Raw genomic sequence first — 12,184 nt, forward strand, 5'->3', positions numbered from 1 at the left:
ATGGAAATGTTTAGGTCCGTTGTAACGCGTTTGCACCATTCGGCCACCGCATTTTCAAATAAAAAACAAGGTTTAATTTTCTGTAAATCACATATTTTGACCGCAAATGCCCGAAAAACAGAGTTGCACTTGTAGTGAAGTTGGCTTCAAAGGTGATGATTTTTATTATAAAAAGAGTCAAACAAGGACACGAGTTGCACCGTTGACGGAGAGTAATAGTATAAATCATTTGATTTTTAATATAAGAAAGCTTTATTTCCCTGTTTTTATTTCGGTTTCTTCCCAAGGCGACACACAGGAACAAATATAATGTATAAAATAACAAAAAGATAATAATGAAAATGTTTTTGGGCTTTTGTATTTGCATCGTTTCTTAAAAGAAAAGATCTTAAAATACTTTATATCGACATTCTGTTTCTTTGCATATTTGCCTAACTCGTCATTTTCTCTAGACGGCAGCTGATTTTAAGTTTCTACGACAAGTCCCTTCCTTTAAACCTCACATTCACTCAAGGTCACCAGGAGAAGACGGATTCCTCCCTCGTTGAGATAAGCCTTGGGGCGGGAGCACATATTTCAGATGTTTCTGATGATAATCGGCTCTATACGGGAAGTGATTAAAGCACTTTGTCTTCAGTCATACCTGCCTCGTCCGATCCTGGCCTCTGATGCCTATCTGAAGCTGTTTCTCTCTGCAGAGTACATCTCCGTCTGCACATCTCCGTCTGCACATCTCCGTCTGCACATCTCCGTCTGCACATCTCCGTCTGCACATCTCGGTCTGCACATCTCGGTCTGCACATCTCCATCTGCACATCTCCGTCTGCACATCTCGGTCTGCACATCTCGGTCTGCACATCTCGGTCTGCACATCTCCGTCTGCACATCTCCGTCTGCACATCTCCGTCTGCACATCTCCGTCTGCACATCTCCGTCTGCACATCTCCGTCTGCACTTCTCCGTCTGCACATCTCCGTCTGCACATCTCCGTCTGCACATCTCCGTCTGCACTTCTCCGTCTGCACATCTCCGTCTGCACATCTCCGTCTGCACATCTCCGTCTGCACATCTCCGTCTGCACATCTCCGTCTGCACATCTCCGTCTGCACATCTCAGTCTGCACATCTCCGTCTGCACATCTCCGTCTGCACATCTCCGTCTGCACATCTCCGTCTGCACATCTCCGTCTGCACATCTCCGTCTGCACATCTCAGTCTGCACATCTCCGTCTGCACATCTCCGTCTGCACATCTCCGTCTGCCTCAAAACGCTGAAACGCTGAAGACAAATCAAACAGACACACAGGAAACAGTTTTGGGATAAAGCTCTGTTTGGGTTGGTCACGTACATTCCTGGGCAGATGACTGATTTGTAATCCTTAAATTACTCATTATATTGTCATTTGACCCAATGTTGACACGAAGAAATTAATCAGTAAAGCCTTCTAACATTAAAAACACATTCTATCATTTAATTGAAGGTCTTGTTGCAACAACTGTGCCTGTTTTCCTGTATGAACACATTCAGTATTCTCCTCTGCAGGTCTTTACATGTATAAGACGTTTAATTATAGGAATAAGTGCATTTTTAAAACCTTTTAGAGTTGACTGTTCTTCACTCTGTCCTGCATGGAGCTCATTTATCTTATGTAGCATCTGTAAGCATTGCTCCCTGACTTTCTTTGGACTAAATTCAATCTAAATTGCGATTGCAAAACATCCTTTTTTAGAGATGTAATTTAAGGCTAGTAGTTCTTGTTGTGGTCCAAAGCGCACCTCGCTTTTGTCCTCTTATATCTAAAGGTAATTGAAGTTTAATTGTATGCATTTTTTCACAAATTATCAACTTTGCTTCATCCTTTAGCATTTCTCCTAAGACTCTCTTTGCAATCAATCAAGTTGGATTGCATTCAGTCCAAACTCCTTTTCAGAGGTAAAATGGATTCGATTAGAAGCATTTATTGTCATTATACAAGTACAACGAGAAGAGTAAAGCTACTCCTTGTGCCAACCGAACATTCAGAATAGACAACATACAACACATAACATAACAAAATAAAGTGCAGGAAATGATCCAATTAGTAGAGTATAGTAAATATAGAAAGTATCCAATACCATAAAAATTCAACTTGCAAAATGTTAAACAAATCAGACCTTAACTGTCAATGCTGCAAAGTCATACCTCCACTGTATGATTCTATCCCACATTGAATACTGTTTGACAAACTGGTCGTTTGCTTGCGCCACAAACCTGAAACCAATAGAACAGCTGTACAAGAGAGCTATCAAGGTGTTTGACAGAAAGCCACATTCATACCACCACTGTACCATCCTTGATAAACACCATTTCTTGAGCTTTGACAATTTTAAGTCTTTTAAAAGTATGTGTTTTATTTATAAATGTTAACACAGGGGTATCTCCTCTTGCATTTTAACACAGGGGTATCTCCTCTTGCACTTGATATGTCGTAGCTGCTACATTGTACTGCCATGTCATAAATACGTGTGTGTGCTGCTCTTGCTCTTTCTGCATATCATGTATTTATTTTTTGCTATGTTTATAAATGTCATGTTCTTATATGTTGTATGTCAGGGACTACGGATGGAAATGAGCTCAAAGCTCAAATCCGGCATGTTTACACTTGAAGCATTATTTGTTTAAAGTGTTCATCAATGTGCACTGTCCCTGTTCAAATATACGATTAAATGAAATGAAATGAAATATGTATGTGTGTATAATAAATGATATATATTGCACATGTATGGGTTAGGGTTCAGTGCCATGCTCTGGGGAAGAAACTGTCTTTGAGTATTAAATAAACTGGCTTGCTGGTCGTTCTCAAGAACTCTTGTTGGGTCCAAAGTGTTGAACAGAAAGAGAAAGTGACAGAGCGTTTATAACAGGACCTTTTTTTAATAAATAACAATAACTGGCAGTTTATTAACATAAAAACCACAGTATCCATCCCCATCGAAAGACTCCTTCAAGCTAAATTAGACAAGTCCGACCTAGAAAGAAAGAGACCTATAATCACTAGGTCGTTCTCAAGAACTCGTGTTGGGTCCAAAGCATTGAACAAACAGACTAAGTGACACAGAGCGTTTATAACAGGACCTTAATTTAATAAATAACAATGACTGGCAGTTTATGAACATAAAAACCACAGTAACCATCCCCATCGAAAGAACATACTGTCTCTTTCTTTGTGTGTGCTTTGTTGGAAGTTGAGGAAGTCAGTGTTAAGGTTTTGTTTCTACTTGTGAATCAGACCTGTTCTGTGTGCTAGCTTTCTGAGGGCATAGAAGATCAAACAGCTGGATCAGAGGTACAAAGCATCACAGGGTTTGAACTCATCTCAGGGGAGAGGGCTGATCTGAAGTGATAAGAAAATCAAAGTCTGAGCAAGAAGAACAAAGCTGGAACAAGAGTGTGAGGTCTGGGTCAGAGGTGGGAAGTAGTGGAGTACAAATACTTTGTTACTGTACTTCAGTACATTTTTCTGGTATCAGTACTTTACTCCACTACTTATTTATCTGACAACTTTTTACTTTGACTTCTTACATTTTGAACACAAATACCTGTACTTTCTACTTCTTACATGTTGAACCCAAATACCTGTACTTTCTACTTCTTACATTTTTAACACAAATACCTGTACTTTCTACTTCTTACATGTTGAACACAAATACCTGTACTTTCTACTTCTTACATGTTGAACCCAAATACCTGTACTTTCTACTTCTTACATTTTTAACACAAATACCTGTACTTTCTACTTCTTACATGTTGAACACAAATACCTGTACTTTCTACTTCTTACATGTTGAACACAAATACCTGTACTTTCTACTTCTTACATGTTGAACACAAATACCTGTACTTTCTACTTCTTACATTTTCCAAACAGGCTGGTTCCTTTAGTTTGAATGTGTGTTTGGTGGCGTGATCATTATTATTTAGAGTCATTGCGTGCCTATTGATTTGAACACGATCCGTGTATCCATCATTTCCTGGTCTTCTCTAAAGAAGAGGGACCAATGAAAACGTTGTCATGTTGCCGTTGTTCAGCATGGAAACATTCATTAGCTAACAATGACATTATTGTTCTATTAATATAAAGGGAGGTCAGGTACTCTTTAAAACAGATGCTAGTTATGGGTACTTTTTACTGAAGTACATTTCAAAGCCCTCTTTACTTTTACTTGAGTAAAGAAGTTTAGTCAGTACTTCTACTTTCACCAGAGTATTTCTAAACACGAGTATCTGTACTTCTACTTGAGTAAAGGATGTGAGTCAGAGATTTGGATCTGAAACTGAATCCTGTAGAATTGTTTTTCATGCACCGTGTTCATGAGATCATGCAACTATTCAGGAAGGGAAACACACCAATATCTCACCCTCAGACTTTGCTAAAAATAGTGGATAATTTGCAGAGCGAGCTGGCAGTAGACATTAATGGTTTGCATCCATTAGCTTGGTTGCGCTCAAATTGGCTGCAGGAATATAGTTAGTGTTTCCTATTTAGATGCATTAGCTTAATGCTCTTCATTGGGAGAAAATAAGTGTCAGAGGAAGTAATTCAAACTTCCATGAGCTAATTAGTTTTGTTTAGAAAAACACCGGGCATGCTGGGAAATAAAGTAATCAACACGTTAACTGAGGTGTTGTGTTTTTGATTTTAATTTTAGAATAACTCTTTGGATATTGTTAAGCCAAGTTACATGAGAAGCTCTTTTCTGTGTGTTTGTTTCATATTCAGACACACACACACACACACACACACACACACACACACACACACACACACACACACACACACACACACACACACACACACACACACACACACACACACACACACACAGACACACTGTCTCAATTTTAGAGACAAGACCAGTAATGACTTTTGTCTTTCTGTCAAGGTTCTAAATCTTAGTGAAATGTTTAAGATGCACAGTTTGGATTAACGGTACATTTTTTGTATACATATATTCTACAGAAATGTGTCAGAGATGTGTCCTGTAGTATTTATATTATCCAGAATATTTGATATTGTTTATATTTAATATACAAATGTTCATTGTCATTGAAATGTTTAAATGTTAATTCTCTATTCCACTTTTTAAGTATTTGTATTTTAATGTTGAACCCACTGCTTATGTAACAAAATAATTTCCCAAATTGGGATTAATAAAGTATATCTATCTATCTAAAGTATATCTATCTATCTAAAGTATATCTATCTATCTAAATACTGTATGCATTTATTTATTTTATTACTTTTATTGATCTTATTTTGATTTGATTTGATTTGATTTATTTGGAACGTGTAAAATAATAATACAAACAAATAATAATAATGAAATGAAACATGAGAATTATTATACGGTTCAAACTTAAGCAGTGTCAAATTGATAAACAAAAATATTACTGATTCTAAATTATATATAAACAAATGATCTACTTAATTAATTACACATCAGAAAAGAGGAGGGAAGAAGTTTACACTTATTTGATCCCACCCCTTCTCCCAAAAACTAAATTATTAACATATATATATATTTCAATTTTTATTAGAATAATGTGCGACTGTCACAAAACCTACAATTTCCCCCTGAGATTAATAAAGTATTTTGATTGATTGGTTCATTAGATTTGGAGGACTTGTTCCAATCAGCATGTCTGTGCAAATCCTCTGAATAAGCAGTAAGTCATGAGGTGAACTAACATTTTATAACTCGTCCAATTCCAACTTTTGATGAAAGCGCATGCCTTCACTGTTTGTTTCCTCCTCCAGCTCTCCACATGCACAGCTGTTTGCTCTCAGCCGCTGCCATGATGCTGTCTGGAACGAGCAATAACACATTTCGCCGGAAGGTAAAACAACACTTGTGAACATGTGGTATTAAGTTAGTGAGTCCTTTATGTCGCAGCGTGATATGACGATATGTAAAAGTTCAAATCGAGATTGGTTCAATCGGCCCCGGAAGCTAAAAACGGCTCTCTTTCTGCTCTCTTTCTGCTGGTAATTGATCTGGCAGCGCCACTAACCATCTGGGCTGCAGACTCTTCAAACACGCTGGGTAAAAACTGACTTTGGACGGGCAGTAAACACTGAGCTGACTGCAGAACCAACACGCTTTAATACTGCCTCCACTGAGAGGGTTCTCCTTCTGCAGCGAGGAACACTCCTGCCAGGAATAGCTCTGTGTTTCTCAACGATTAAAGGCCTGGAAATGTCTGAGTTATACGAGCAAGATTTTCAAGTTTCAAGGCTTTATCATTATTAGCCCATTAGCTACAGTGTAGATGTATCAATGAGAAACTCAAGTCCTCCTCCAACAGAGCAACATGAATATATATAGGACACACAAACAAATAAAACAGATAAAATAGTGCAAGAGAATGTTTGGAGATGTGCAAGTTAATACAAATAAAATACAATACAAGATCCTACATTATTACAGTTTCAGTCAAAGTTAGAACCAGCTCTAGTTAGTTACACTGCTGGAAACACACGATGCTACGACCAGAACTGAGATCAGAATCCAGTGATCTTTGAACAGTTGTCTGTCATATGTTCAAATGTAAACATATTGCTCTTGTCCATAAGAAAAGGCACGTGCAACTATACAAATAATTGTGTAACTATATCCTATTTTTCTTCACTTGTAACAAAGACAATAACCATCAATGTTCATTTTAATGTTGTTTGTAATTATTCCATAGCTTTATTTTGGTTGTAGTAAATGGGTTGACATTAGAGGAGTCGACAAGAGGCTGATAAACACTTTAAAAATCACACAGTAAAGACTTGGTTTGAGAAGAAATCAAATCACTAATTAATCTAAAGAAGAGGGACCAATGCAAACGTTGTCATGTTGCCGTTGGAAACATTCATTAGCTAACAATGACATTATTGTTCTATTAATATAAAGGGAGGTCAGGTACTCTTTAAAACAGCTGCTAGTTATGGGTACTTTTTACTTATGTACATTTCAAAGCCTCTTTACTTTTACTTGAGAAAAGAAGTTTAGTCAGTACTTCTACTTTCACCAGAGTATTTTTAAACACGAGTATCTGTACTTCTACTTGAGTAAAGGATGTGTGTACTTTAACCATCTCTGGTACCTTTCCCTTCTTTACATTACGTACTGTACTGACCATCCAGCCAATCAGAGGCCAAACGTCAGCTCTTGTTTGTCTGGAAATGTCAGCCGGTAGTGGAGGCTGTCGGCTGAAAGAGAGCGACTGTCGTCAGCAATCTGCAGCGAGGGAGCTCTGGTTAGTGGAGGTAATCTCAGAGATCACTTCCAATAGGCCGACTGTGGTGTGTGTGTGTGTGTGTGTGTGTGTGTGTGTGTGTGGTGTGTGTGTGTGTGTGTGTGTGTGTGTGTGTGTGTGTGTGGTGTGTGTGTGTGTGTGTGTGTGTGTGTGTGTGTGTGTGTGTGTGTGTGTGTGTGTATGTGTGTGTGTGTGTGTGTGCGTGTGTGTGTGTGTGTGTGTGTGTGTGTGTGTGTGTGTGTGTGTGTGTGTGTGTGTGTCTAGCCTTCACACTGGATTAGGAGTGTGTTGTCCTCGGAGGAGAAGTGACAGAGGAGAAGTCAATCTGCAGAGAAACCTCTCTCTCTCTCTGAAAAGCTTCCCTGCCTCGCTGTAGTCCAACACCTTTACAAACATCCTGAACAGCTGTGCACACATTCACGTCCGTTTCACTGTTCTCACTTTAAAGGGTTACAAATTGGCTTTTTTTAGCTCAGCGCTACATAGACTGGTGCAGAGATAACATATTATTTCACCCAGAAGTTAGGATCCCCTGCATTTGGGTCCACCATACTGCAGAAAAAAGAAATAACATTTTTTATTTGTCATAAACCCAAGAATTCAAGACACAAACCCAGAAAACCTCTACAAAGATAATCTCTTGAGACTGAAAAAGATTAAAAGCATGATAAAATCTTCAAAAAACGATATAGTGTTTACAAACCTTTAGTTAACATTCGATAACTAGCCTAAAATACAAATCACATAATGCCTCATTTGTATATCTTAACATAGCCTGTCAGAAAACGTGTAATATAAAAGATAATTGTGTTAATGTCAGTGATGAAGGTGGGAAGTTTCATTGTGATATCTGTTAGTTACATTTTTAATCCAATTCATTGAAGGCCGTTTTCTCCGGAACAAATCTCCACTTCAGAAGCACTTACTTAATACAAAGGATTATTTCATATATACCCCCATGGACCTATTTTAGCACCGTGTAGCATTAACCCTGAACACTTCATTATGAAAATGGACAGGTATTATTGTATGGAGCGCCACACACTGCGAGTCCACCTTTTACATAAATAGCTCCACTTTTCTCCACTGGAACACTTTAAGTGCCTTCAAACAATCTGCTGACATTTATGATAAAGACGGTACGTTTCTCTCCACACTGGAGCCACAGGTACGAGTTCACCTCTAAATAACATGTTGCACACAAAAGTAAGTGAGTGACTGTATACTCTATTATTCTGCTGACATTTCCAAGAGTGCTGGAGTGTGTTATGCAGCAGATTATATACAAGGCCTAATAAAGATTCCCATGTTTAACACTCAGGAGTTTCACAGCTTGCTATGCGTCTAAAAAACAGTCAGAAAGTCTGAAAACGAATCAGTACAATCTGATTTTCCACAATCATCGTCTCTTTAGGATAGTATGGTGAACTTGTTGGCATACAGTTGCTTATTTAAACATCTAGAAGTTAGATTCGAAGCTCTGTTTGTTTCCATGTGTGGAATCTATTCATCAAATGTCTATAAAGAATCAAACCATTCAGCTGTCTTTGTCGTATTTTATTTATTGAAAGAAAGTTCAGTCAGTCACACAGAGAGCGTACAGTCTGCAGAGTGGAAGACCAAGAGTAGAGTCTGGGTTGAATATTTAAACACAGAGAGAGGAGAAAGGGAGGGGGGAAGCTTGGTGATCATGAAAGGAGCATTCTGGAAGTTTAGGGAGGACGTATCAGGAAGGTGAAGGTCATACTGTTGGTGCACAAAGAGTTTAACTAACAACACTGCAACACATCTTCCTAATAAGAACATTTCCCAAGCTAAGCAAATAAGTGAAAGCCAGTAAATATATATAACATTAGCAAAATGGAATCACACAATTTCAGTGAGTATAATATCTTTCTGTTACGCATGCCAGTCCAATATTCTCTCTTTTAGCTCCATGTTTGGTCTCCACCTCCTAATGGGAAATATCTGTCTCTTTAGCTGCTAAATGCTCCGCTATGTTCACCCAGCAACACAGTCTCACGGCATTTCGTGTTATAGTCACAAAATTAATCTATTGATTCGTGTTCACCAACACGATTTCGCCATTTTTTTCGTGTCACACAGAACGATTTTAAAAGCAATGTAAATAATAACAAATTAGAAGGAAAAAGACATTTAAAAAAATACAGATTTAAGTATTCTGACACAGAACGATTTTAGAAGCAATGTATTTATATTGGTAGTATGTTTCGTGCCTGCACCAAATAATAACAAATTAGAAGGAAAAAAAGATGACATAAAATACAGATGTCAGTATTCTGAGGCTCTGAGCCATTTCTTTTCCTCACTGACGGCAAAAAAACTCAGACATTATACAATTTAAAATAAAAGGGATAGGGTTAGGCTTAGGGTAAGATATTGAGTAAGAACATGTTTTTATGAACCACACAGCTTCTGGTCTTCCAAGACCCGACCGGACAAAAAGACGTGTTGCAGGCACGAAACATACTACCAATAGAAATACATTGATTTTAAAATCGTTCTGTGTGACACGACTAATAACACGAAATGCCGTGAGACTGGGTTGGTTCACCAGCTACTCTCTAACTCAGTCTGCTAGTTTGTGAAGTTATTGATCTGCTAATATAAACAAAAATGTATTTAGCCAATCATTTTAGTGGTTAGCCTCCAGAGCTAACTTTCCCACAGAGAGCGTAACATTCGTATACCTGCTATTTTGTTGATTTAGGTTATTTTTAGGAAATAAGAGGCAGATTCACACAATCTAAAGTAATCTACCTAAACGTAAGATGTATTAATGTAAACTTATACATGATAACAGGCTATCTAGCTAACAAGCTAACTATCAGACGTTAGCTATCTAAATATCAAACTAGCAAGCACACGTTAGCTTTCTACTTTTAAATCTTGCTAGTGTTTGCTTTTTATCTAACTCGATGGATTTCTTACGTTAGCTATCTATCTAAAAAGCTAGCTAGCAAATATGATCTTATTATTTAACACAGAAAAGGTAGAAAAAGGTTTGAAGATCTTCATTTCTTAATGAGACTACGACTACAGTTCTGTTAGCAGCGCTGAAACGTTTATGATGTTAACTAGCACCAAACACAAAACTCATTGGCATCTTGAAACATGTCAGAAAAATGATTGTGTTAATATCAGTAATGGAGTGTTGGACTTTCATAGTGTTATTTTATGTTATGGATGTATAAGGGATTTATCTTCTTCTTCTTCTGTGGTTTTATCTGCTGCATGACCTCTGTTGGTGAAACAATCCTCACAAAGCCAAGGTCCAACTGCAGCTCCTCCTCTCAGGAAGTACAGATTCACCCAAACCTCGCTGATTAACTCCTGAAGAAGAAGCAGAAGGAAAATAAAGTCGTGCGGCGGCGAGGAGAAACGACGGCTAATGTTTCACTTTGATTACCCGACGTCATTTCTCTTCCCCCACATCCACACTCTGCAAGAACGTTTTATCTCTGCGCTACAGCAGTGTGTGTGTGTGTGTGTGTGTGAGGGTGTGTGTGTGTGTGTGTGTGTGTGTGGTGTGTGTGTGTGTGTGTGTGTGTGTGTGTGTGTGTGTGTGTGTGTGTGTGTGTGTGTGTGTGTGTGTGTGTGTGATTGAGTCAGTGTGTGGATGAATGAGTGAGGCAGTGAGTGAGTGAGCAGTAAAAGTAGCGTTTTATCTGCTGTGGCAGTGCCTTATGGTTCCTGCAACACCGAGAAACTAAACTGCCATCATCTCTGATTCACAAACTTTCCCCCAGAAAATAAGGGATTTATCTCACTCTTTCAGAGATGGCAAAAGTACTCACATCCTTTCCTCAAGTAGAAGTACAGATACTCGTGTTTAAAAATACTCTGGTGAAAGTAGAAGTACTGACTAAACTTCTTTACTCAAGTAAAAGTAAAGAGGCTTTGAAATGTCCTTCAGTAAAAAGTACCCATAACTAGCAGCTGTTTTAAAGAGTACCTGACCTCCCTTTATATTAATAGAACAATAATGTCATTGTTAGCTAATGAATGTTTCCATGCTGAACAACGGCAACATGACAACGTTTTCATTGGTCCCTCTTCTTTAGAGAAGACCAGGAAATGATGGATACACGGATCGTGTTCAAATCAATAGGCACGCAATGACTCTAAATAATAATGATCACGCCACCAAACACACATTCAAACTAAAGGAACCAGCCTGTTTGGGAAATGTGAGAAGTAGAAAGTACAGGTATTTGTGTTCAACATGTGAGAAGTAGAAAGTACAAGTATTTGTGTTCAACATGTAAGAAGTAGAAAGTACAGGTATTTGTGTTCAAAATGTAAGAAGTAGAAAGTACAGGTATTTGTGTTCAAAATGTGAGAAGTAGAAAGTACAGGTATTTGTGTTCAACATGTAAGAAGTAGAAAGTACAGGTATTTGGGTTCAACATGTAAGAAGTAGAAAGTACAGGTATTTGTGTTCAACATGTAAGAAGTAGAAAGTACAGGTATTTGTGTTCAACATGTAAGAAGTAGAAAGTACAGGTATTTGTGTTCAAAATGTAAGAAGTAGAAAGTACAGGTATTTGTGTTCAACATGTAAGAAGTAGAAAGTACAGGTATTTGTGTTCAACATGTAAGAAGTAGAAAGTACAGGTATTTGTGTTCAACATGTAAGAAGTAGAAAGTACAGGTATTTGTGTTCAAAATGTAAGAAGTAGAAAGTACAGGTATTTGTGTTCAACATGTAAGAAGTAGAAAGTACAGGTATTTGTGTTCAACATGTGAGAAGTAGAAAGTACAGGTATTTGTGTTCAACATGTAAGAAGTAGAAAGTACAGGTATTTGTGTTCAACATGTAAGAAGTAGAAAGTACAGGTATTTGTGTTCAAAATGTAAGAAGTCAAAGTAAAAAGTC

General features: G+C 37.9%; 1 protein-coding gene across 1 annotated transcript; it reads right to left on the minus strand.

Annotated features, from left to right (window-relative positions):
• Window positions 1-672: 672 nt before the first annotated feature.
• LOC117482922 (keratin-associated protein 5-4-like) lies at window positions 673-1,251 on the minus strand. Its single transcript, XM_034131168.1, has one exon. The coding sequence runs from the start codon at window positions 1,249-1,251 to the stop codon at window positions 673-675; it is 579 nt and encodes a 192-aa protein (XP_033987059.1).
• Between the last annotated feature and the right edge of the window lie 10,933 nt (window positions 1,252-12,184).

The sequence above is a fragment of the Trematomus bernacchii genome, unplaced genomic scaffold, assembly GCF_902827165.1.
Source record: "Trematomus bernacchii unplaced genomic scaffold, fTreBer1.1, whole genome shotgun sequence".
Lineage (NCBI taxonomy): Eukaryota > Metazoa > Chordata > Actinopteri > Perciformes > Nototheniidae > Trematomus > Trematomus bernacchii.